The sequence below is a fragment of the Mesoplodon bidens genome (genome assembly GCF_964165515.1).
Source record: "Mesoplodon bidens genome assembly, chromosome: 2".
Taxonomy (NCBI): Eukaryota; Metazoa; Chordata; class Mammalia; order Artiodactyla; family Ziphiidae; genus Mesoplodon; species Mesoplodon bidens.
In genome coordinates, this window is record NC_138177.1 from 159,780,925 (window position 1) to 159,808,577 (window position 27,653).

The 27,653-nt window shown below is 45.4% G+C and overlaps 1 protein-coding gene across 1 annotated transcript in view; it reads left to right on the plus strand.

Moving 5' to 3' along the window:
- Positions 1–27,653, plus strand: part of CSMD2 (CUB and Sushi multiple domains 2) — a 675,416-nt gene that overhangs the window by 94,097 nt on the left and 553,666 nt on the right. The window contains 1 exon segment of the mRNA XM_081223918.1: positions 18,997–19,109. Coding sequence (XP_081080044.1) covers positions 18,997–19,109 — 113 coding nt within the window.

Below are 27,653 nucleotides of genomic sequence, written 5' to 3' on the forward strand. Positions count from 1 at the left end.
ATGGTGCCTGAGCTCTTGGCTTCCTATCCAGCAGCTGCTGGAGGAGGGCTTGCCGCAGCTGGGGACGATGAGAGTTGTCATTCCTGGGCACGGATGCTGCACACTGGAAGTTCGGTCTCTAATATGGAGACCCTGACGCTTCATACCAGGTACCGTGCTCAGAACAGGCTCTGGTGGCTGAGAGGAAGGGCATAGTGGTGCAGGGGCAGGTCAGGTGGGCCACCCAGTTCTCTCAGTACAGCCTCCCTGCCCTCTTGCAGATATTTTCAGCATCTTGAGCCACCCAGAGCTCACAGAGACCCCACCTGCTGTCTTCCCAGAGTGGCCTCAGCAGCTGCTAGAGGCTAGGTGGGCACAAGTCCTTAGGATGGAGAATCTCCAGGGAGAGACACTGCTGACCACTCACTTATATTTGGACAACCATTGTTTGTGTCTCCCTGGTATGTGAGGAACAGGAAATGCAAAGCTGTTCCGGGTAATGCCAACCCTAGGGTGGCACCATCTAAGGGCCTAGGTAGGTCCCAGCTGTTCCATGGAGCCTCTTGAGGTGGTTCAGACTTTAAGGGCAGCCTGGACGGAGAGAGAACAGCCTCCTTCCCAAATGGGGGATGTCACTGGCCCGATTTGGGGGGTGGGTAGCTACAGAAGCAGCAGTCTTCTGAAACACGGTGGCCCCTCTTCCTCAAAGGCCCCCTTCCCCATTGCCATCCCACCACGCCCTCCTGACCCATGGTGCGGGGCGCTTCAGCCTCTGTCATGGAAGACCAAGCTGGGTTAGGGTTTTCCAGGATCCTGTAGGAGCAAGTAAAGTCTGCACCTGAGCAGCCTCCAGAAAAATCCCCTCTCTCAGGGAGACTGGTAATTAAGCAGTCGTGGCAAACATGTGAAGGAGGAACAGCTGGTGGTCTCCATGTGTTCTCCTGGCACTGGTTGGAGAACAATTTCATAAATTACACGTAAAGTTGGGTGTTGTCTCTCCTCCGCTCATGCCATCCCCTTTGCTTCAAATGCCCTTCCTGTCCTCCCACTACCCTCTGTATCCTTTGGATGATTGACTAATAATTTATCTTTTCCATCAGCTCAGGCTGGTGATGTTGAAATCCCTGGGCACATCTCTATCACTGCACTTACTGTGTTGCATTATCATTGCGTCTTCAGCGATAATAAAATTAGTTATTAACTCCTATTGTGTAGCTGGCACTGTTCTCTAATGCTGAGCACAGTCCAGGGAATCAAATGAATGAAATTCCCTGCTCTCATGGAATTCACATGCTGTTGTGGAAAGGTGGACTTAATAAATAAGGCTTCATTAAATATATAATACGTCAGATGGTGATTCGTGTTATGGAGAAAATGCTGGACAAAGATCAGAAGCCATGAAATGGTGGTGGGGAGGGTTGCAATTTTAGATGGAGTGTTCAGGGAAAGCCTCAGTGTAAAAGTGCACAAAAACCTGAAGAAGATGAGGGAACCAACCATGTACATGTCGGGGAAGAGATGGGGTAGTTGGGGAAAGCTGAGGGAACAGCAAGCGCAAAGGCCCTGAGGCAGAAACTTGCCAGATGTGTTCAAGGAACAGCAAGAGGCCATGATGGCTGGAGCGAGTGAGCAGGGGGAGACAAGTTGGTAATACAGAAAGAGGCGATGGAGTGGGAGTGGGTAGTGGTGTCAGAGGATTGCCCAAGGCCTTTAACTTGTTATGAAATCAACTAAGGCACTTTTAGAAGAGTTCTAAGCAGAGAAGTGACATGATGGGACTTAATATAATCATGCCGCTGCCTTGTTGAGAATGATCTGTAGGAGGACAAGGGGGAAGTGGGGAGACCAGTTGGAAGGTTATTGCAATAACCGGGGCAAGAGATGGATGTGCCCTTAACAAGGATGGATGGCAGTAATGAAGGTGATGAGAAGTGGCTGAATTTTCAGATAAATTAATGTGAATGCCTCCTTTTGAGGGTGAACTCCTTGAAGGCCAGGTCCGTGTCTTATAAATTTTTATCCTTAGAGCCAAGCATAGTACATGATGTATCATAGGGCACACAATTAATATTTCTTAAGTGGATGATTGAGGAGAAATAATTTTTAAATGTTAATTGTGGGAATAAGTAAGACTCTGGTCTCTTTTTTGAACCTGTCAGGTCATAAAGCAAATCCTGGGCAACATCCACCTAGATTTCCTGAGATGATGTTGTAAAGAAGGCTGTTGTTCATGCGTGTGCTGAACCGAGAAGTGTAAGGCTCAAACTCTGTCTATCTTTCTTGCTGAAGGACTTCTCAGAGCCTTTAATACAGTAATACTCAGGATCCCAACATTTCTTAGTTTGAGGTACCATTAAGTGCTTCAGTAATATTTCCACCGTGCTCCATGGATAAAAGAAATACCTATCCGCTCCATTTATTAAGTAGTCAGGGCTGACTAGCTGAATAAGTACTTATATCCTAACAACTTTGTAGCTCTTTGAAAAAATAATATAAATTGAAAGAAAAAAAATCATATGTTTATTTCATCCTTAACTAATCACAAATACTTACTAATGGACTATGTGTACTTGTTGGGCTCGGCACAGCTTCTCAAACCTTGGAATCCGATTGGGCACTACTACCCTCACGTCCTGTTCTGTGCTGATTGTCACACAGCACCTACTTTATTTCACACCAACCACCAAACACCCAGGTCTGAAAAGAAATGATGTCATTGAATGGAATGTAGCTTCAAGTTGAAACTGGAACTACTTCTAGCTAATACTTTGTGTGTCCAGTAGATATTGAATATCACAGTTTCCCTTGAACATTTAAAATATCCCTCAGTGCTCTTGTACATTCCCTGCAGCACCCCAGGGTACCTCAGCACACAGTTTGGGAACTATGGTGCTACTTTGAGTGTAGCATTTTCCAAAATTATTTATGCATGTTCTTAGGCAAACCTATTAACATAACACTGGATAATATTCCATGGATTGTGTTTTGGGAACTGTTGGCAGAGAGCAAAAAGAGGGAATACCCAGAACTCCCTGCTGCAGAACCAGAAGCTACAGTCCTATGGGAAATACTCCTAGGTGTTGACAGAGTGTGTTGAGAGGATTTGCATTTTGAACATACAGTGCTGCTTCTCTATTTTTATGTATTTATTTTTTTAATTTTTAATTTTTTTGGCAGTACGCGGGCCTCTCACTGTTGTGGCCTCTCCCGTTGCAGAGCACAGGCTCCGGACGCGCAGGCTCAGCGGCCGTGGCTCACGGGCCCAGCCGCTTCGTGGCATGTGGGATCTTCCCGGACTGGGGCACGAACCTGTGTCCCCTGCATCATCAGGCAGACTCCCAACCACTGCGCCACCAGGGAAGCCCCCTTTTTTTTTTTTGCTCCCCTATTTTTAGACCTCAGCAGGTGGGCCTGCTATGACACCAGACCTTGCTTCTAAAGCCTGCATGCATTCTAGAAAGTATATATGGTGATTTGGAGGCCTAGCATTGCTCCCATCCAACCAGATACTTAAGAAAGATATCCTGGCCTCTGAAAAATAAATGGACATGGGCAGCTGAAAGGAGAGGTTTGTACAGCCAGTGAATGTTCTCTGGATAGACTGGAATATTTGAGAGAAGATCCTTTGGACTTAAGCTGGGGTTTTTCAGCAGATATCTGGCTAATGCCAGGTCGCTCTCAGAAATGGGGGTTTATTACAAAGATCCCCAGATCCTGGGGCAGCACAAGAACCATCTCTACAGATTTTTGGTTACTGTGGGTTTCAGGGCTTCTGAGACCAGGAGTGTCAGTGCTCTTATATCCAGTGTAGCAGCAGCATGATCTCCATGAGCTGCCTGCCATGGGCATTTCATTTCCCAGAGTATTTCATGGAACCCCAGCCCACAGGATGCTCTGAGGAAAAAAGGGTTTATGATATATATATACTTAAAAGCACAGAAGGCCTGATTTTTCCAAGTTTCCCAGTTTTAGAAGCTCTTGATTAAATGCAAATGGGAATTACCAGAGAGAACATGTGTCTGTAAGGGTGTCTCTGTGTGTCTGTGTATTGTGTGTGATTATGACTAATGTCCATCAATTACCTGAAAATTACTAGACGATGCCTGTAATGATAGTTCTGTTTTTAGCTTAATGGTTTATGTGTCTAACTAGTGGCTGCTGTCTGGAGTAGGGCTGCTGGCAAATCAACACTATTTGCCAGGCCTGTCAGTGTGACAAATGTTGCTTACATTTACTCTTTTATTCCCAAGGTCAATTGACATGTCTTCTTTAAATATCACTGTTTGAAGTGCTAAGAGCCTTAAATGAGAGCCACTCAATAAAGGCCCAATTTGCTATATTACTGTTTATTCCTGGATAATTCTGTATTTGTTGGGCTTTTTAAGATCGCAAGCAAGAGACATGCATGCATCACCCTCAGAAATGGGGATTTCTTTTTTTTTTTTTTTTTTTGCGTTACGCGGGCCTCTCACTTGCAGAGCACAGGCTCCGGACGCGCAGGCTCAGTGGCCATGGCTCACGGGCCCAGCCGCTCCGCGGCATGTGGGATCTTCCCGGACCGGGGCACGAACCCGTGTCCGCTGCATCGGCAGGCAGACTCTGAACCACTGTGCCACCAGGGAAGCCCAGAAGTGGGGATTTCTTACAAGGATCTCTAGATCTTGGGGCACTCTTCAGCCTTTTGGTGTCACTATGGGTTTCAGGGCTTCTGACACCCAGATCATCAGCAGCCTCCTGGCCAACGTAGCAATAGCCCAAGCTGTGACCTGCCTTCTCTGGGCATATCATTTCCTAGAGAGGGTTCCACACAACCCTGGCCCATATGCTGCTTTAAAAATAAAAGTGTTTATGATCAAATGTGTTGGGGAACTATTACATAATCTATCCCTGCCTTGGAAGTTTGCTGTTAGCTTACTAAAAGCTCCCATAAGCACCCTATTTTTTGTTTATTTTCGAAAAATCCTTGCTTCACTTTGTTTAACCCAGCATTTCCCATTTCTGTTTAACCACTGACCACCTAGAATATCCTTCGGAGAATAATCTAGTATTTGTACTTTGCAGAAGAATCTGGTTGTGTTTATTTGTCACCCTCTGTGTTGGATGTCCCCATGATCACTCTTAGCTTAGGTTCAATGACTGACTGGAAGACTCACAGGATTCAGCATCTAGTTGCATTCCTGGCTATGATTTATTAAAATGAAAGGATACAAAGCAAAACAACAAAGGAAAATTGCACATGGGATGAAGTCCGGGGGGAGAAACCAGTCACAAGCTTCCGAGAGTCCTCTCCCAGTAGAGTCACACAGAATGCGCTTACTCCCCCACCGGCAGTGAACTGTGACAAGTGAAATGTTACCACCCAAGGAAGCTCATTGGAGACTCAGTGCCCAGAGTTTTTCTTGGTGGCAGATTGCATGGGCACCCTCTGCCTGGCCTGTACTAAAGTTCCAGATTCAGAGGGAAAGCAGGCGTTCAGTATAAACTATAGTGTTTATACAAATATTTTAGAACACTCTTATCAGTTCTGGGAATGGTGGGGACCCTCCTGAAATCCATGATCCCAGATTCCAGCCAAGGGCCAACCTGGTAAATTGGCCTTTCAAAGGCCAACAGTCAACGCTTTTTCTGTCTTTTGGAAGCTTGTGACTGCTTTCTCCCCCTGGACTTCATCCCATGCACAAGTTTTCTGTCGACTCTCTAATGGTTGAATATTCATTCATTCATTCCCTACATATTTGTCTTAATCAGCTTGGGCTGCTGTAACAAAAATTCCATAGACTGGGTGGCTTATAAACAACAGAGATTTATTTCCCATGTTTGGGTGCTGAAAGCCTAAGATCAGGGTGCCAGCACGGTGAGGATCTGGTGAGAGCTGTCTTCCGGGTCGCACACAGACTGCTACCTTCTCATTGTATCCTCATATGGTGGATGGAGAGCAGAGAGAGGAAGCAAGCTTTCTCATGACTCTCATAAGGGCACTAATCCCATTCAAGAGGGGCCCACCCTCCTGACCTCTTTGATTCCTAATTACCTCCCAAAGGCCCCACTTCCTAGTACCATTAACTCTGGGGAGAGTTGGATTTCAACATATGAATTTTGGGGGGACATATGCAGTCCGTAACAGTATTCCATCTTATATGTGCTAGTGATGCAGAGAAGAAGTTAAACGTCCTTACCTTTGAGGGACTTACCATCAAGAAGGAAAGACAGATACATCACAAGTAATTCAATAAGAAAATCAATTCACTATGATTGGAATGCATATTATAAAGGAGAAATACTCTGTTATTGGAGGAGGTTTATCAGGGATTTCCAAACTCTTTCCCAGAGGAAGTAACATTCAAACTGAGACCCCAGAAGCTAGTGGGAGATGGATAGGGGAGGTGGTGGCAGCCTGGGTGGCTAAGGGAGAGAGCAGTGCACACAGCCCTGGGGGCAGCATATGAAAAGGCCCTGGGGTGGGAAGAAATACAGCACATTCGAGGGAAGTGTAAAGGCCCATGTGGGTGCAGGGGAGAGAGCAAACGGGAGAGAGATGTGAGCGGAGGCTGAAAGGCAGGCCAAGTACTGCAAAGGCAAAGCCTTGAGCCACATCACCCAAGGGGTGGTCGGTCTCTGTCATTCCCAGTCATCACGCCCTTAGAGCTGGCTAGATCTCTGGTTTCACTTGAGGCCTAGAGCACCAGCCACAGCAGTACTCACGCGGGGACGACTCATTGTTCTGTCCCTATCTCAGAAGGCCGCCACGTGCCTGGGAGACGCTCGAATAAAGCCTTACTCTTCCGTCTGTCCTATCCTCCTGTTTCTCTAGACATCAGGAATCAGGATTTACACACACTCCAGTAATGGAGTCACTTCACTGTACTAATGGACTCCAAGGCTCCAGATCAGAGTTCGTGGAGATAAGAGTTTCATTCTGGTCTTTCCCATGGGTCCTCTGACTAGTGGAAACAAAGCCATGTCCCGGTGAGCTCGGCCCACGGCTCTGACCTGTCTCTGAGGTTCAGCATCTGACACCCATTGGCCCTCAATAAGTAACTGAGGAATTAAAATTGGATTGACCTTGAGAGGCAGCCTATTGCCTCCCCAGGCAGGTGTGACTGCTCATGTTCTTCTGTATGTCGATGGACCCAAGTAGCTTCCCCGGAACCTCCGTCCTTGTGGTCCTGGTTCTCGCTCATCATTTCATGAGGACGTTGGTGTGTCAGGCATGGACTTTCAGGGAATTGAAGACAGTTCTCTCCTGACCAATTCTCTTTTACTTTCCATGCCCACTTCCTTCAACTGTTCCTCACTTGACAGGGTCCCTTCAAGGTCTCACCCCAACCCTTGTGCCTCAGAGCCCAGAGGCCCCAGCTTGGGAAGATGGTAGTCAGTCAACTGAGAGCCTTGGAATTCTCAGACATGGGTACTATCTCCTGGAGTCAGAAGACTACCTTTTATTTTTACAGATAGGAATATGCAAATGCTTCTCTTGGGTGGAAAAAGTGTCATATCATTGCATTTAAAAAGAATTTTGACCTAGAGCCTCCACTCATGAAGGTGAGAAATCTCATTTCAGCCATTGTTGTGGTTCCCCCAAGCAAGTCTTTCACAGACTTCGACATTTCAGGAGGGTCCCCCTGGTCTTCAGGCCACACTGGCCACTGCTGATATGCTCAAGGCCTCAGTGCTTCTTGCAGGTGGGCAGCACCAACTCAGCTGCATCTGGGCCAAACTTGGGTGGGGATGTACCAGCCCTTTTGTGGACAGTCCAGCCTTGCCGGGTGCCCCATGGAGCAATTCCCCTCTAAGGGTCTCTCCCTTCTTCAGTCTCCACAAAGCAGGGAGGGTGCAGTTCTGAGCCTGGGGCAGTCTCACCTTCCCACCTGGGCTCACTGCTTCCTCTCCACCCTCCCTCCACTTCCCTCTGTCTCTTCTTCCTGACAGCCCCATTAAAAGCCCCTCCTCTTCCTGGAGATGTCCAGAACAGCCTGCTTTTTCCTTGTACCTCACCCTGTTTCGTGGGTGTAGGGAGATGGCCAGAGTCAGTAAGTGTTCCTTATACCATGTCCAGCTGTCTCCCCCTCCTGTTGTCTATCCTGGCAGCATCACGATGAACTGTGACACTGGGTGGCTGCCCCTGGAAATGACAGATAACCCTCCATTCATTCATTCAAAAATAAATACAAGTCCCCTACATACGAACATTCAAGTTGTGAACTTTCAAAGATGCGAATGTGCATTTGCATGTCCAGTGACATAAGCTAGTTCGTGTGTCTGGTATACATTGTCACTGTGTGCATCCTCTACAAGTGGTTGTGCTTTTGTGTACTTTACTGTACAGTACTGTATAGAGTACAGTAGTAAAGTGTCTTTATTTCAAGCCCAGGGTGTCTGGAAGCAAGCATAAAAGCAGTGGTGATGTAGCTGGTACTGCTAAGAAGTGCCAGGAATTGGAGGCCCAGAGAAAAGACGAAGACAGACAAGAGGAAGAACTAACTGAAGAACCAAAGAGATTCACGATGCAGGAAATGGCAAGGGGATTTTCTTTATTTGAGGAGGCACTGTTAGTTTTTGAGGCACAGCACCTAAACGTAGAACGGTACACGAAGGTTGCAGCAGCCATTCAGAATGCAATCCAGTGCTACCGTGTCATCTATGATGAGAAAAAAAGAGCTACTACCCAGACATCACTGGATCGTTTTTTCAAGAGGGTAGATAGAGTTGAATCCAGCAAGGAACCAGAACCTGTGCCATCGACGTCAGGCGTGAGTGAAATTGCAGCTTGCCCTCCATCGCTTATTGCTGATGATCCTTCAGCTCTACCATCTCCCACCTCCTCTCCCTCCTCCAGTCAGTAACTTCTTGCCTGTTCACTCAATGCCAGCCCCTGACTGCCAGCTGTTGTACTGTACTACTGTACTTTTCAAGGTACTGTACTGTAAGATCAAAAATGTTTGCTTTATTTTTTTGTGTTTGTTTGTTTTTTATGTATTATTTGTGTGAAAAGTATTATGGACGTATTACAGTACAATACTATATAGCCGATTGTGTTAGTTGGGTACCTAGGCTAACCTTGTTGGACTTACGTACAAATTGGACTTACGAAACCGCTCCCCAAACGGAACTTGTTCATATGTAGGGAACTTACTGTATGCAATGAACTGGACAAGGATGGGGAAAGCAAACATATCCACTGCTTTCATGGAGACCTGAACAAAATAATCACAAAAATAATAAAAATATTTACCCCAAAATACATCTTATTAGGAAATGTGGTAAATGCTAGCAATGAAAAAAAAAAGGGGTAATTGTCAGGATGGGCCCTGTATGGCTGTGTGTGTTAATCACACAAATAATGCAAATATTTTCTGATGCTTTGACATCTTGGGACTTTGCTGACCCAGGAGAGGCAGCCCCTCTCAGGGTTAGCAATTCTAAGACACAGCAAACTACTCTTCTGGGAGTGAGCCTTTTATATGCAAACCAACCAATTCAGAGCCCACCTACCTCCTTTACTGAGCTCTTACCTGTTAAGCCACCATCCCCCTGCCCTAAGCACCCCAGGGTCAGATGTCAGACAACTACGGGCAGTCGCCTGCTTACCCTGCCTCACCCATTCCTTCCCCTCCTGCAACCCCAATTAAGGCTCTTGCTCACATTTTCCTCCTATCCCTTCTACATCCTGACCAACCCTGGTGCTTCCCCGTGTGGCCCTGTGTGGCATGGCATGCTCCCTCCCCCACCTTTGGGAGCTGTAACAAACTATCTCTTCAATGGCAATTGCCTCCTCATCTGTTGCCCTCACCATACCTGAATAGTAATAAAAATCTACACTTTGAAACATTATGGTAACAAACAACCCTCAAATCTCCAAGGCTTAACTCACTAAAAGTTTCTTTCTTGCCATACTACATGTTCAGAGGTGGTGTGCAGGGGTTGGCTGCTTAGTGAAATCACTCAGACACCCCCGCTGACAGAGACCCAGGGTCACTGCAGCAGGGAAAAGGGAAGAGGGGAATTTCGTGAAAGGAACCCAGGGTCCTCGAGGCTCCCTCCTTGAAACAGCACACTTCGCTGCTACCCATTCAGCCTTGGCAAAGCCAGTGCCATGGCCAGGCATGAGCTCAGCAAAGGTGCGGAGGGACGGTTCCACCAGTGTCTGGAAGGAAAGCTGGAGATACATGAAGAGTAGCAGTGACCTCCACAGGGACCTTCGAGAATGCAAAATAGACAGACTAGTCTGGAAGGTCAGGAATGTACCTTTCTGAAAATAATGTTGACTTTTGTGAGGAGAGTTGAATGATGAGAAGGGGTTAATCAAAGAGGTGGAGGGGATGTGAGAAAATGTTCTGAAGAGGAAACAGCATGTGCAAAGGCCCTGAGGATGGGGACTTGGCCAATTGAAGGAACTGAAACCAGCAGTGTATCAAGGAGCAGGGTGGGAGAGAGGCGGGGAAGAGGATTTTATCACTGACACTGGGGTGCAGACTCATGGTGATAATAAGTAGACTTTTCAAGTCTGCTTTATTATTGTTTTCAAGTTCTCCACAGGAAATACACCCCGTATTGCCTGCACTCTGGGCTGACTGCTGCCCCCACCCTTGACCAAAGGAGACTGGAGGGGCTTGAGCCAGGCAGGCTTTGTGGGCCTCCTTAGGGATTTTGGTTTTAATCGTAAGGACAGTTGGAAGCCATTGATGGATTCTGAACTGGGACAGTGAGAAATTTGGGGTCATGAGCATCACCAGTTTCCAAGACTCTGGGCTCCTCTGGGCAGGGAGACAAGCCAAAAAACGGCTCGTGAGGAAGTGCAAAATCCAAGAAGCCTTGATAAAGCGAAAGAAGAGTATTGGCTTACATCTATGGCCATGCCATCTGTTTGCAAAAGCTGTTCTCAGGCTTTCCTGGTGGCGCAGTGGTTGAGAGTCCGCCTGCCGATGCAGGGGACACGGGTTCGTGCCCCGGTCCGGGAAGATCCCACATGCCGCGGAGCGGCTGGGCCCGTGAGCCATGGCCGCTGAGCCTGCGCGTCCGGAGCCTGTGCTCTGCAATGGGAGAGGCCACAACAGTGAGAGGCCCGCGTACCACAAAAACAAACAAAAACAAACAAAAACAAACAACAAAAAAAGCTGTTCTCCGCACATTTTAGAGTCAACAAGAAGATAGCCAACAGCAATAGGGGCCTCTTGCCTTTCCTGCCATCATTTTACCCCTTTTCTCTAATAAGTCTGGACTGCACTATTGAACAATACCTCACTCCTTTCAATATAGTATTTAGACTTGTCAGATAAAAGATGTGAAAATCTGAAAGTTTTATTTGCTTATTCCGACATGCAATGTGATATCTCCTCCTGGCTTGCGGGGTCATCAACTCGTCTGAAATCAATTCAACAGTAAGGAGTGGGTGAGGGGAGAGCAGGCTGCAGGGCAGAGGAATGATTCAAGTATCCAAATGGGGAGACTCAAGCTTGCCCACCCCCTCGAGCTTTAGCACCTTTGAGGAACCCTCCATGTTAGAATTTATCTCCCAAGCCTGGTAAAGAGCAGAGCAGTGGTAAGTATCTGATTAGAGAAAATGCCTAGTAAGCTGCAATTCCATATATTGCAAGTGATAAAAGTGTAATTGTTTGTTGACAGTGTACATTAGCTCTTTGCAGCTTGTGTCAATATAGTACCAAAAAACTAGGGTCTAGGAAGTTTTAATGGCAGCTCAAAAATATTGTGGAACTAGCTAGGGGAATAAAAATCAACAAATTTTACTCGTTGGGAAGAATGTCATTTCCAGAGACAACTTCAGGGGAGAAGTGGTCATGCCTTGGTGAGGTGTGAAACTTCTGCATGAAGCTGTATGTTGTTGGGTGTCTGGGAAGGGCACCAAGGCATGACGCTGGTGCACATGGGTGAGAGGCAAGTTGCAGCTGCTGTGAACTGGGCCCGCTTAGGGGTAGAGACAAAAAGGGGGTGGGACCTGGGCTTCCCTGGTGGCGCAGTGGTTGGGAGTCCACCTGCTGATGCAGGGGACGCGGGTTCGTGCCCCGGTCTGGGAAGATCCCACATGCCGTGGAGCGGCTGGGCCCGTGAGCCATGGCCGCTGAGCCCGCGCGTCCGGAGCCTGTGCTCCGCAACGGGAGAGGCCACAACAGTGAGAGGCCCACGTACCGCAAAAAAAATCACACAAAAAACGGGGGGATGGGGCCTGAAGTTCAGATCCAGATAGAGGTCTGAGCCCTTTGGGGATAATTTGGTATTTTGATATCAGGGTCCACTGGGATCCGCAGTCTGGCATTATCATACATGACTGTCTGAGGGTGGAGAAGGATGTCTGGTGCACGGGCAAGTTGGTGGGAAACCAGTGAACAAGAGAGTGGTGGGCTGGGGGCCAGGGTTGTGGTTCTGGTGGTCAGCCATTTCCAGCAAGGACCCAGCCAGAGATGCACGTGTGTGTGTTTGGTGGTGGGTGGGGACATTGTTGGGGGTTGAAATGAACAGGAGGCAGCTGAACAGAGGGACCCACCAAGAACCAAGTAGCAGCTCAAGGCTCAATCTAGGTAGACTGAGTTTATGTCACATTTAATGGAGGACCGAGGTGCTGTCCAGTAAAAATATAATGTGAGCCACATATATGATTTCTCAAAACTTTTAATTTTGAAATAATTATAGATCCACAGGAAGTTGTAAAGATCGTACAGAGACGTTCCATGTACCCTTCTCCCAGATTCCCCCAATGGGTACATCTAATGTAAGTACAGTACAACATCAAAACCAGTAAATAGACGTTGGTGCAATGTGTGTGCGTACGTCTATGTCATTTTATCACGTGTGGATTCATGTCACCACCAGTGCAATCAAGATGTGGAATTGTTCCATCACCACAAAGTTCTCCCTTGTGCTACTCCTTTATAATCACCCCACTCCCCTTCCTCTCACCAAACCTAACCCCTGGCAACCGCTCATCTGTTTTCCATCTCTTTAATGTTGTCATTTCCAGAATGTTATATAAATGGAATCATCTACGTTATCTTTTGAGGTAAGCTTTTTTTTTCATTAAGCATAATAACCTAGAGATCCATCCCAGTTGTTATATGTATCAATAGTCCGTTCTTTTTTTTTTTTTTTTTGTGGTTACGCGGGCCTCTCACTGTTGTGGCCTCTCCCGTTGCGGAGCACAGGCTCCCGAGGTGCAGGCTCAGCGGCCATGGCTCACGGGCCCAGCCGCTCCGCGGCATGTGGGATCTTCCCAGACCGGGGCACAAACCCGTGTCCCCTGCATCGGCAGGCGGACCCTCAACCACTGCGCCACCAGGGAAGCCCCGATCTATTCGTTTTTATTAGTGAGTAGTGTTCCATGGCATGGATGTACTGCAGTTGGTTTAATTATTCACCTATTTTAGGACATTTTTGTTGTTTTCAATTTGGGGCTATTCCACAAACAAACAAACAAGCAAAGCTGCTCTGAACAATCATGTGCAGATTTTTGTGTGGACACCAGTTTTCATTTCTCTGGGACAAATGCCCAGGAGTGTGACTGCTGAGTTGTATGACTAGTGTATGTGTAGTATTTTTTAAAAAGAAATTGTCCATTTTCCAGAATGTCTGTACCATTTTACATTCTACCAGCAACGTATGAAAGATCCAGTTGCTCTGCATCGTTGTCAGTCTTTGGTGTTGTCACTATTTTTATTTTTATCTGTTCTAATGGTGTGTAGTAATATCTCATAATGAGCTTAATTTCCCTTTCCCTAATGGCTAATGATGTTGAACATTTTTCTTGTGCTCATCTGCCATCCACGTATCCCCTTAGTGAAATGTCTTTTCATGTCTTTTGCCTATTTTCAATTGGATTGTTAGATCCTTGCCTTGTTCTCAGTCTTAGGAGAAAAGCATTCAGTCTTGCGCCATTAAGTGTGAGGTTAGCTATAGGATTTTTGTAGATGCTCTTCATCAAGTCAGGAAGTTTCCTTCTATTCTTAGTTTTATGAAAGTTTTATTTTTACTTTTTATTTTATATTGGAGTATGGTTGATTCACAATGTTGTGTTAGTTTCAGGTGTACAGAAAGGGAATTAGTTATACATATTCATATATCCACTCTTTTTCAGATTATTTTCCCATATAGGTTATTACAGTGTTGAGTACAGTTCCCTGTGCTATACAGTAGGTCCTTGTTAATTACCTATTTTACATGTAGTAGTGTGTATATGCCCATCCCAACCTCCCAATTCATCCGTCCCCCTCACCTTTCCCCCTTGGCAACCACAAGCCCACCCTCTAAGTCTGTGAGTCTGTGAAAGGTTTTTGTTTAAATCAGGGATGAGTGTTGAATTTTGTCAAGTGCTTTTTCTGCATCAATTGATATGGTCATGTGATTTTTCTACTTTTGGTCTATCAGGATAGTGAATTACATTGATGGATTTTCAAATATTGAACCAGCCTTGCATCCTTTGAATTAGACCCCACTTGGCTATGGTGTATAATTATTTTTGTGGTGTATGAATTTTTGTGGTGTATATGGTGTATAATTATTCAGCAAAATTATTATTTTGCTGAATTCTCTTTGCTAATATTTTGTTAAGGCATCTTGTATTTATATTCTGTGGGATATTGGTCTTTAGTCTTCTTTATTTGTACTACCTTTGGTTTTGGTATCAGGGTAATACCTCATAAAGTGAGTTTGGAAGTGCTCCTTCTTTCTCTGTTTTCTGGAAGAGGTTGTAAAGAATTGCTGTAAATTCTTTGTACATTTGGTAGAATTCTCTATTGAAACCTTCTGGGCCTGGGTATTTCTTTTGGGGGAGTTTTTAAATTATGAATTCAATTTCCTTAATAGCTATATCGCTCTTCAAATGATTTATTTCATATTGAGAAATTTATGGTAGTTTGTGTTTTTCAAGGAACTGGTCCATTTTCTCTAATTTGTCAAATGTATGTGTGTAATTTGTGGCATTTCCTTATCATTTTGATAACTACAGGCTTCGTTTTCCCTAACCTTTGCCAGCTCTGGATATTTGCCAATCTGAAAGATGAAAAATGAGTCTCGTGGGTTGAGTTTTCATATTTTTTATATTAATTAGGTGAAGCATCTTTCTGTTTCTGTCCATATGTATCCTTTGCTCTTTTCCTCCTTCCCTGTTTACCTTTTTCATATTGATTTGTAAGTGTTCTTTATAGATTATGAATACTAACCCTCTTCCTGTCATATATATTATACATAATTTTCCCAGTTTTCCCTTTATCTTTTTTACAGTTTTTTTTGCTCCACATACATGCTTTTAATTTTCATGTAATTAAATCAATCAATATTTTCCTTTAAGGCATGTGGGGTTTCATGCTGCATCTGTCAGTACTCAATCAATTTCAAGAGATAGAACCCAAATCAAACTAGCTTAAGCAAAAGAAAAGAAAAGAAAAAGAAAAGAAAGAAGGAAGGAAGGAAGGAAGGAAGTGAAGAATGTTGGCTCATGTAACTGGATGCTACAGAGGTAGCTCTTTCTGCATGGCTGGATGAGGATCTCCACAATATATCATCAGGGCTCTGTCTCTCTTCTCACTGTTCAGCTTTGTCTATATCTATATGAGATATCATTTTCTCTAAAGCAGATAATCTCTGTGTAATGATAAAAAGAACTGCTGGCAGTTCTGAGCTTACATTCTAATGATTTAGAATCCCCAAATAAAAGACTCTCGAAGTCTGTATATCATATCCCATGGAAGGACTCAGAATGACTCTGCTGGGGTTATATGTCCTCCTCCCCCTTCTCCCTGCCTTGAACCAGTCCATAGAGATGAGAGATGTGCCATGATTGGTCAGTTGCTCAGTTCTGTGGCTAGCGAGCAGGTGGGGTATCTGTCACAACCCCATACAATGATGGGCAGGTAGAAGCCAAAGGGGTTCTTTAAACACGTCACACTTAGAAAGACCTTCACCAGCGTAAGAGGATTAAAAATACTTTGTTTCCTTCTAATATGTATGGTTTCAATATTTGACATATAAATTTTTTGCTCGTGTGAGAAAGTGAGGGAGATAGAGACAAAAAGACAGGGACAGGGGTGGGAAGAGAAGATGGAGTGATGTAGGGATCCTTTGCTGGGTGTTCTGATACCTGAAGAGAAGATGACCTTGAAACTTATTTGTTCCCCCCTTCTACAGTTGGATTACTTTTCCTTCAGTTTATTCTGAGTTAACATAAATCCTGTAAGATTAGGATGATGGGAAGGGCAAGGGCTTCACCTAGCATAGGGATTTTCATGGCGGGCATTAGCAAATATCTGATTTAATTTGTTCGAACCCAGTACTCATGCCCTCCAGGGGATATCTGGGCATCCAGATATTATATAGCAATGGGAGGTACAGAGATGGATCCAGGAACACCACAGATATCCCAAACTACTTAAAAATGGAGGTAAATATGTCCATGCCTCTCTTTCGCTTTGTCACAGCTTACCCTTCCCCCTCCCCATACCCTCAAGTCCATTCTCAGTAGGTCTGTGTCTTTATTCCTGTTTTACCCCTAGGTTCTTCATGACATTTTTTTTTCTTAAATTCCATATATATGTGTTAGCATACGGTATTTGTCTTTCTCTTTCTGACTTACTTCACTCTGTATGACAGACTCTAGGTCCATCCACCTCATTACAAATAGCTCAGTTTCGTTTCTTTTTATGGCTGAGTAATATTCCATTGTATATATGTGCCACATCTTCTTTATCCATTCATCAAAGCGAAAGAGAGGCATGGGCATATATACACTACCAAACGTAAGGTAGATAGATAGTGGGAAGCAGCCGCGTAGCACAGGGAGATCAGCTCGGTGCTTTGTGACTGCCTGGAGGGGTGGGATAGGGAGGGTGGGAGGGAGGGAGACGCAAGAGGGAAGGGATGTGGGAACAGATGTATATGTGTGACTGATTCACTTTGTTATAAAGAAGAAACTAATAAAAAAAAAAGAACACCAAAAAAAAAAGAGTGGTGATAAAAAATTAACATTCCTGAAAAAAACAGAAAATTAAATTGATTTTTAAAAACATTTTTTCCTACAGTATAATGAAACAATTTCAAAACCACAAGGCATTTGAAGAAAACAAAATAAATGGACAAAGAAAAAGAACATTTTAAATAAAATTTTTGAGAATTATAATTTGGTATCTGTCTCCCCCTCTCAAGGGAAAATTACTCTAAGATGCCACCAACAGATACATAGTTGCCAAAGTCAATAATATTTACCTTCCAATGCTGCTGTGAGGTATTTGCTATTGTTGGCCTTCCCTTGTTCCTTCAAAATCTGACCACAGTAATCATTTCATTATGTATACACATATCACATTCCCATGTTGTACACCTTAAGTAATTTTAAAAATTAAAAAATTACAAAATTCAAAAAAAATGGAGGTAAAGTACACTTTGAATTCCTCCCTGAGCCCTGCTGGGACAGGGCCGGGATAGGGGACAAACGACAAAGGTGGACAGGAGCCTGGCCACCCCACCACCACCTTTGTGCACAATCACGTCACCTGTGGGGGCCACCATGTGTGGACACCCAGCAGAGGACAACTCCTTTCCTAAAATATGTTCCCAAGTGTTCAGTGAAAGCTTCATTATTTTATCCTTTTAAAATTAGAAGAATCTTTTAAAAATGACTCTCTTGTGCTAAAAACATTATTTCAGTTTCAACAATTCCTTTTGTTTCACCCCTGTTTCTTTTTCTTTACCTAACTCGCAGGAAAAAAATGTAAGCATTTTAATTTTAAAAGCACATACAATATGATCCCATTTGTATGAAATTATTTCACTGAATATGATCTGAACTACTCCTTCTTCCATCTCTTTGTATGTCAGCTGTCAAGAACAATTATTTCTAGATTGTATTGGGTTTTTATTTTTCTGGTTTCATCTTTTAAAAATAATAAGCACTTATCATTTCTATAAAAGCAGTGGACCTATTCCTTTTAAAGAATAAAGTCTATGATAAGAAGCATCCACATTCTGCTACTTAGAGTTGGATATATTTTCCTCTGTATGTGAATAAATATTGTCTATTGGTGATTATTCATTATAAATTTGTGGCAAAGTCTACCCAGAGCCTCAAAGGACCTTAGCCAGAAAGGGAAGAGTCAGTGTTACTGAACGAAATGTGGGTCCGCTTGTCCACACACAATAAAGGCAATCTACTGACACCAGGTTGTGGTTTATTGCAGGGTGCCAAGCAAGGAGCCCAGGTAGCTAGTGCTTAGAATGCCAAACTCCCTGAAGGCTTTCAGGGAAAGGTTTGTAAAGACAGGGTGAGGGAGGGGGGTTGTGGGGTAAGTGATCAGCTTGTGGACATTCTTCTGATTGTTTGGTGGTGAGGTAATCGGGAGTCAACATCATCAACCTTCTGGTTCCAACTGGTCTGGGGATCTACGTGCTGTGGGCAGCATCCAGTTAACTTCTTTCACCTGATGGGATTTTCAGCATCTGCAAAACAGCTCAAAGGACATGGCTCAGAATATTATCTGTAGCCCCTGAGGAGGAACTAAAGGTCCTTGACTTTGTTTAATGGCTAAGCTATTATTATTTTGTCTAGCTCGACTGTTTTCCTTTCTTTCTTCATTTTCTCACTTCTCTGATTAAATTTACTCTTTGGAACTCAGAGAAGGCCTAGGAGGCTACAGTTTTCTATGGACAAGAGGCAGGTGGAGGACATGGGGTGGGGTGAGTCTGTTCAGGGAAGGCCCCATAGGGTCCTGCTTGGATACATCAGGAGAAGAAACTGGAGGAGGAGAAAGAGAAGAGCCATAAATGAGCAAGCATCCAGGTCGGGTAGCCCATGGCTTCGGGGGAGTAGCCCCCCACATTTCTGTGATTGGTCTCCATCACCTTTGCTGGAAATTACTTTAACTTTGAACACCTTGCATATGCCTGGCGTTCGACTTCTTTCATATCCTTCCCTGTGCCTAGATCAGCACCGTGCATCCAGCAGGTGCTCAATAAATGCTTAAGGCATGTTCAGTTCCCAAGGGGGTCATCCTCCCTCCATCTCACCTCTTTGTCTTTCAGGCTCACAGGCTTTCAGCTGCCGGCCACCGTCGTCAGCGCGGCCACCACCCTCTCTCTGCGCCTCATCAGTGACTACGCAGTCAGCGCACAGGGCTTCCATGCCAGCTATGAAGGTAGGTGCCTCGGCCTGGCCTCAGGAGCCTTATGTGTGAGGTTGTAATAGCCGCAGGCAGGGCTGCTCTGCTCTTAGCTGCCGGGAAGGGCTTCTTCAGATTCAGAGCTTGTGCCTGTCCTAACAAGGCTGGTTACTAACCAGTAACTCAGTTACTTAAATTACCCCTGCTGTGTTGTTTCCAGGAAACTGAGACTTGAAATCAGAGCTGAGCTGCAGTCGTTTATCTTGAGGGCCTGGTAACATCTCTCTCCTTAACTGGATTTTGTTGTGTTTTTATTTTTTAAATTCTGTTTTCTCTTGGGCTTCATGGTATTATGAGGTACCTTGGCTTGTTTTTGGAAATAAGGCAGATATAAACCCTAAGTAAAAGACATAAAATAAGTAGCTGAAAAAATTTTTTGCTCACTATAGTGACTGCAAAGTGTCAGCTTTATATCATTCAGAGAAGAACAATCAGTTTTTCCTTGATAGCACAGATTAGGGTTTCTTGGTTTGAGTTATGCAAATAATTTCCACTTCTCTCAGCCTGTTTAAATATGGTGTTAGCATTCAAATTAACACTAATATCTTCAGATTATACACTATTATTATTATTAACTTTATTATGTTAGTTCAGAAGGTGGTACGTCTAGATCACTGTCATTTTCCTGGGAAATTTACATCTCATTAATAGGTAATTATGCTGCTCTTGGCTAAGACCCACACTGCTATTTTGTGTTGAGATCATTCATAGGCATATTTTAAGACTGTTAATTATAATTAATAACAATAATGACATAACACCCTAGTAAAGCATGCCAGTTATTTGAAAGCTTTCTTCCTCTTGCCTCTAAGAACTTAAAGAATAAGTGATGCTTTCTTGAATGGAGCTATAGCAATATACAAATAGATACCACTTTTGTCTTGGCTAGGAGTATACCACAGAAAGAGGGCAAATCCTAACTCCCTCGGCAAAATTCACGCCTGTTGGTAAGGGGTGTTTGGTGCTTTAACCTAAGCGATTGAGAGTTCCTGAGAAGGTCTTAGTTATTTTTAATTAAAGGTACTAAAAAGGCTCCAGAGAAGGTTTCACATGCCTTTAACCAGGGGCTTCTGACATAACTCCAGATTGCTTTAACTGAGGGCTTCTGAAAAGACCTATTTGTCTTTAAAGTGAAGTCTCCTGGGATAATCCAATTTCTTTGGAAAAAAACAGTCAGTTCCTCCCAAAAGCAAGCCTGTGATCTTGGTCATCCTGGTTCTGTCCTCAGCCTGGACCTTTGACTCTGAACTCAGACTACGTCTCTTTGAGTCTGAGCTACAACCTCTTGATTAAGTAAGAGAGGCCTCTTCAGAAGCTTCTTCCACAATATGTGGGCCTTGGGGGGACTGGCTGTGTTTGGGGATGGTGGGGGGGATGAGTCATTGACACTAGAGTTGGTGGCTGCAGAGATCCCAGGAGGGGCTGACACACAGCAGGACCCAGCTGGGCCCTAATGGTGTCCTCATTTAGCAATCTTTGTGGATATTTGTCTGAGGCCTGGACTTTTATGAGGTTTTAGGAAAAAAGTGTCCTGTTGATCCCTGACCGCGTTGCCTGCTCTGGGGAACAATGCCAAGTGCTTCTCCATCAGGCAGAGCAGAGCTGAAGGTACATTCATAGAGCCTTGTAAAATCAGAGGTTCTAGCCTGGAATTCATGGGGAGGTCTACAGTAGGGCATCAAAGGTCTGCAAACCCCTTATAATTAGGAACCACATTCTGAGTGTATAAGGGTATATGTATTTTTTTCTTGAAAGGGTCTAGATCAGGGATCAATAAACTATGGCCTACCTGACCAAATCCAGTTCCTGGCTTGTTTTTATAAATAAAGTTTTATTAGAATACAGCCAAGCCCTGTTTCTGACATTGTCTATGACTGTTTACATGCACTACAAATTCAGAGTTGAGTTATTGCCCCAGAGACCACGTGGCCTGCAAAATCGAAAATATTTACTATCTGGCCTTTTTCAGAAAAAGTTTGATGACCCCTGGTCTAGAGCTGTGCTATCCAATAACAGTAGCCTTTACCCACATGCCACTATTTATATTTACATTAAAAAAAACTCAGTCACATTTAAAATTTCATTTCTCACTTGCACCAGCCTCTGTCAAGTGTTCGGTAGCCACCTGTGGCTTGTGGCTACCATATTAGGCAGCACAGACAGAGAACATTTCGTCACTGCAGAAAATCCTTCTAGACAGGGCTGAGCTCGGGCTTCTATCAGATTCACGAAGGGTCTGTGATTCCCATGAGGTCACTAATCATTAAGATAAAGTGGAGGCCAGTGGGTCCCTCCTCCCCGCTGCCTGGCCCGGGGGTGGCAGCCCCGACAGGAGAAGGACCAACGGGACAGAAGGAAGGGCCCGCCCTCCGTCAGCCACTTCATGGTGTCAGGTCTCTAAGTCATCAGCACTAAGAAGGGAAAGGCTCCAGGCGAGGCCCAGGCAAGCGCTGCATGGTGCAAACAGGTTGCTGTAGCTGAGTGACTCTCTCTGGAGTCACGTGGGCAGGGTTTCTGCCAGCTCCGTGGTCTTCGTGTCCTTTTGTGCTGCCTGGCTGAATGGCTCACAGGAGAGGCAGGTGCGGGAAGCCAAGGCTGGGGCTATCACCAAACCCTGACGATCTGGCTCAGGACTGGACCATGGGGCAATGTGTGCATCTGGAAAAGTGTGAGTCGCACTGACTTTTGGGACGCCCACAGTGGAGGGGCAAGGAGGGCAGGTGGGAGGAGTCAGCAGGGGCGGCCACTGCTGCGGATGAACCATGTGATAGACTACATCCACAGCAGTCCTGGGCCCTCTCTCTCACTCGATTTCTCAACAAGACACAGGATGATCCCACATTTAGGGATTTACTGATACATACTAACTTCTTGGGCCTATAACTGAGTAGCTGGGTGACCTTGGGCAGAGTTTTTCAAACTCTCTGGGCCCTCTGTTGGGGGGAAGGGGCGATCCAGTGGTCAAAAAGACGATAAAGATTTGGCTCTCAGGGAAAGAAGTCAGCCCCTCCCTCCTTTGCAGAGCCCCCCTTAGTCACTAGGGCTGGACAGCAAGCAGACAGACAGGCTCTAGAGAACTCCCCTCCCCCCAGCCCCGCATCAGCCCGGGCTGACCCCAGTCAGGACAGCCTCCTCGCATCCCGTCTTCTGGGTGTCACAGGACCTGTTTCTAAATGCCATCGGGGCCCCGCTCTTGGTAGCTCCCCTTGGCTGACGGCCCTGAAAGTCTGCTATCAAAGGGAGGCTCATCCTCCTCCACCCTCCTTGGGAGAGTGAAAAGTGCAGATAAGGAACTGAACTGCTGCTAGGGATTTTGGGGAAAGGTGAAGTCAGACGAAGGGTGTCAGTTCAGAGCTGCTGCCGCTTCAAGGAAAAGGTCAAAAAGGCCGATCGTCAAAGCCCGAGATGACAGGAGATGCTTGATTTGTAATCCCCGGGGGCAAGAGTGTGGGCTGCGGCCGTGGACAGGAGCGAAGGGGATCAACTTGTATTAAGCACTGACTGTATGCCAGGCACTTTACATACATTATCTCATTTAATCCCCGAGACAGCCCGGTGGAGGTGGACAGACGTTGCTATCTCCATCTGACAGATGCTGGAGCTGGAACTCAGGAGTTTTGTGTTTAGCTTTAAGGCTACTTGATGGCCAGGAGTTTTGTTTGTTTGTTTGTTTGTTTTGCGGTACGCGGGCCTCTCACTGTTGTAGCCTCTCTCCCGTTGCGGAGCACAGGCTCCGGACGCGCAGGCTCAGCGGCCATGGCTCACGGGCCTAGCCGCTCCAGGGCATGTGGGATCCTCCCAGACGGGGGCACGAACCTGTGTCCCCTGCATCGGCAGGCGGACTCTCAACCACTGCGCCACCAGGGAAGCCCTGGCCAGGGGTTTTAACGTGACCTTTCTAGCTCTAAAGATTGTACTCTTCTCCTGCAATGCACACCCTGCAAAACTCCTGGAGGAAGGCAGAGACTGGTGACTCCCTCTCATGGGCAGGTAGATTGGAACTAAGTCAGAGGCAGGGTGGACACAGGAAGCCTGCCTTGGCTTCAGTGCCCCTCCCGGATGACTTGGGTCATCTCAGGGAATCAATAAGAGATATGTCCAGAGCCTCTCAGCTAGGGTTGCCAGATAAAATCTAGGATGCCCAGTTAATTTGATTTTTAAATTATTCCAATTTTTTAAAATTTGAAAAAAACTTAAGTGTAAGTATATCCCAAATATTTCATGGGACATACTTTTACTAAAAAAAAATTACCTGTTGTTTGTCTGAAATTCAAATTTAATGGAGCATCCTGTATTTTTATTTGCTACATGTGGCATCCTCATTCCCAGCACTGAATCCCCAGGAGCTCTGACCCCACTCATCTCCTCCTCCTCCTCTTCCTGACGCCCAGATCCGCCCCTGTCCTGCTCTGCCCAGCTCGGGCTGCCCACACACTACAGAGGATCTAGGCTCACCTCTGCCCTTCCAGTGAGTATCCATTTGACAGCTCTCTGAACGCCCACACACATGCAGAGAGACACAGATCCATGTGCACTTGGGGTTACACTGTGTGTGTAGTTCTGTAGTCTGGTTGACGAGGCTGACGTTTTTCTGTGTTAATAAAAGCAGCCCTTCTTTGTTCTTCCTAATGAATATCAGTGAGGGAGCCACTGTGGTTTGCCTATACCACAATTATTTAACCAGTCATGGGGACATTTAAGTGAAGGACATCCCTGTACATACAGCTTTAACCCTCATCTAATTATCTTAGAATAAATTCTTGGAAGTGCAATTGCTGGGTCAAAGAGTGTGTCGATTTTTCATTTTATTACATAATTCCACAGTGTCTTTAGGAAGATTCTACTGGGGCACACCTCTACCAGCAGGGTGTAAGAGGGCCCATTCACCCCCTTTACCTACATTGCGCATTGGGGAGTCTTAAGTCAGTTTCATTGATTAAAATGGTGAAATGAAATCTCTTTTGTGGTTATAATTTGCATCTCTCTGATGATCGGGAAGGTTGAGGACCTGTCACCACTTTCTAGCCTTTAGTAGATCATTTTGTAAGTTGTCTGTCCCTGTCTCTGTCTACTTTTCTTTTGGGGTGTTAGTATTTTTTTCTTATCCCTTTTGTAAGTGATTTTGCATATTAAGGCTATGAATATTAGGAGTTTCCTTTTGATGTGCAGTCATTTTAATTTTTATGTCACACATTTTTTAATATTAATTTTTCTTTGATAATCTACCTTTGTTGTTATGCTTAGAAAGGGCTTTTCCATGCCTAGATCAGCTGGTCATTTAGATATTCCTGTCATTCTTTTAGCATTTTATTTTTCCATTTCACTTTTAAATCCCCCTGGAATTCAGCTATGTTTGTCTTTGTTTCAGTGACCCTGTCTCTGATTCTCCAACATTCGCTGTGTGCTTCTGTCTGTCTTTCAATGTGTGGAAGCCTGTTACTTCCCCGGCCCCCGCACTGTGTCTCTCCCTGATGTTTCTAGTCTTGCTGTGTTTAGACTTTGTTTCTCCCACCCGAGCCCTTGGGCTTCGCACCTTCTCCATACACGACTCTCAGAGATTGTATGGGGTTGTTTCTGTCTCTGACAGGCTGATCAGCAGGTAAACAAGAGTTGTAAGCAGATCAGAAATGTCAGTTAGAGAAGAGTCTCTGCAGGTTTTAATGCCTAATCCTGGTTGCACCTTTTGCATTTTAGCCGCATCAATCCTGAGCAGTCACTCTGACACTTGCGTGCAAGAGAGCCCGTCTCTGACTGCTGGGTCTCAGTCTATTAGATCTATTTAATCATCTACATCTAAAAACAGGTATTTCTGTTTAGTTAACTCTAACTATCACCTTGAGTTCTCACTCTCAAAATTATAAGAGGCTTCCTTAAAAATCAAAATCGTTTATTATCCCCACATGGAATTTAGAAGCATGAGGAACGCTTATTTTTGTAAACTCCCTCATCACCACAAGGGGAGAGGCTGCACAGTACAATGATTAAGACCTCAGGTTCTGGGTTCCATCGGATCTGGAATCAAATCCCATCTTTGCCACTCACTTGCTGTGTGACCTTGGGCAAGTTACTTCATTTCTCTGAGCTCTGGCCTTTGCATCTGTAAAATCAGGGTAAGAATAATACTTCATAGAGTTGTGAAGATTAAGGAGAGAACACACAAGTCACATGATGTGCTCAGCACAGGGACTAGCAGATTGTCAGTGCTTGATAAATGTCAGCTAATGAATGAAGTCACCCTCCTCCTAACCTCACCAGACTGGGATTATTTCAGGAGATGGAAGAATAGATATGTCTACTTCATAGGTCACAATCCCAGCCCCACCCCAGCCCGCTGGCTCCTGAGTTTGCTTAAAATTCTCAACCCAATTGTTCGTGGTATGTCTGGGCTTACAAACAGACCATAACATCTGTGGGGAAGGAGCAGAAGTGTCTCCATATTCGTGAGCTCCAGCACTGCCGGAGCGACTGCCCACCACATGGGGTTGAGGTTGTGGGCCCTGTCCCCTGGTGGGTTGGAGCTGATGAGGCCAATGCCGGGAATTCGGTCTTTTCATGTCTTCTTCTCTTTGTATCAGAGATGTTGGCTTTAGGGCTAATGGTGCTAGTGACAAGTCCAGCAGACCTTAGACTTTGGGGGTCATGGACTTGAAAGCTGTGACTATCTCCAGACCTACACACACACACACACACACACACACACACACAAACACTTTTCCATGTTATTTTTCATATAATTCAGATGCCCTGAAGCCCACCCATGAACCACTAGTCCACCTGAAAAACTGAGCCCAGAGAGGCAGGGATCACACATTAAGTGGGTGGTAGAGATTCTTTCATTCATTGAGCTGATATAATTGACAGCCTACTGGGTGCACTGCCTGATGTTTCAGCCAAGTCCCATCCTCACCATCATGATTTCCTCCTCTACCCTTACCCACCTGCCCTCCCAAAGGGAACAGAACGGGGGAGGAAGAGCTCAATTCAGTGCCACATCTTGGTGAGTTTTTGCTCCCAGTGCAAGGTCAGTAATGTCACCTCTGCCTCTGGACCAGAGCATGGTGGAACAGCGTCAGACAGACACATCTGTGAGGGACAGATGGACAGAGATGGAGCTCCCTGTTGTCATTCTATCAGGAGAGGCAGGCTTGGGACAGAGTGTGCTTTCCTGGCTTTTGGAGGGGGAAGTAGGGTAGAGGTGAGCGTGTCACACAGGGAAATGGAGGTCCAGAAATGGACCCCTCCTGGCTTTATTCCCTCCTGTAATTAGACCTGCTGATTTCCCTCTCCCGGCCTCTCAGATAATTTCCTCAATTTGAAAGAGTTCCCCAATTCAGGGACATTCTGCAGACATCTCAAAATTGGGCTAATGGAAGCAATTTGACCATATACATATATACACTGAATATGCAATTTGCACCATTCAGGCCACTCAGGCCAGCATGGCAGGCCTGGCGAGGCCTCCTTCGGGGGACGGGGGAGGTGATAAATGTCCATTTCCTCTACCTGGGAAGGGATGCTGTGTGCTTCCTGAATCAACCTGCTCCATTTCCGAGGGCTCTGCCTTGGGAGTTGGAGAACATTCCTTTTAATCAGTACAGTGGAGTAGCAAATTAATACACAGAGATGTGACATTTGAGACAAATTGGGCAGCACTTCTCCATAAGTGGGGCATCAGGATGAATTTCGTATCACGTCCTCAATAATCCCACAAACGGTTCATCATGCATAGTGATATTTTCCTCCTTTGGGGAAGAATATTAACATAGCTTGAAGATGATATCATAGCAAATTCTAGTGCCCTGACCCTCCTCACCTCAGGGTGTCAGAAGACAGGGTGATGAAGGCAAAGGAGCATTTTCAGGTAGCTGGATGACCTGTGGGTAAGGGGTGCATCTACTGTTCATTCATTCATTCATTCATTCACTCAACAAATGTTTACTGCACACCTACTCTACTCCAGGTCCCTAGGTAGACTGTGAGGAATATGAATGAAAAAGAAGTGGCCTCCAGCTTCAAGGAGCTCTTAGACCTAAAATTGTTGGAGAGGAGTGCGTAGGAGCAGGGGAATGGGGTCCAGGAAGAGGTAGGTTCAACCCTGGCTAGCTGTGACACCTTTCACATCTTCCGACCTCCCCGAGCTGATTTTGTGCAAAAGAGGAACTGCAGCACCCACCTCAGTGGTTTGTAATGAGGGCTAAAGAGTTAATGGCTGGGAAGTGACTGGTACAGAGTCTCTGTTCAAGAAACACCCATTCCTCGACCACGTGGAGAAAATTACTCTCATGCCTGGTTGGGTGTCTGGAGATCAAGTTTGAGCCCTGCCATGTCCCCGCTGTGTGACCTTGGACAAGGCACTGAGCCTCTCAGCTCCCTCCTATGGGACATGGGATAATCATCTCTTCCTTTCAAGGGGGGAGTGAGCATTAGTGGTAAGGTGCAGAAAGCACCTAGCATGACATTTGACACATAGTAGACACTCAGTCAAAGGAAGCTCTTATAATATGTGTGTTTTGTAGGAAT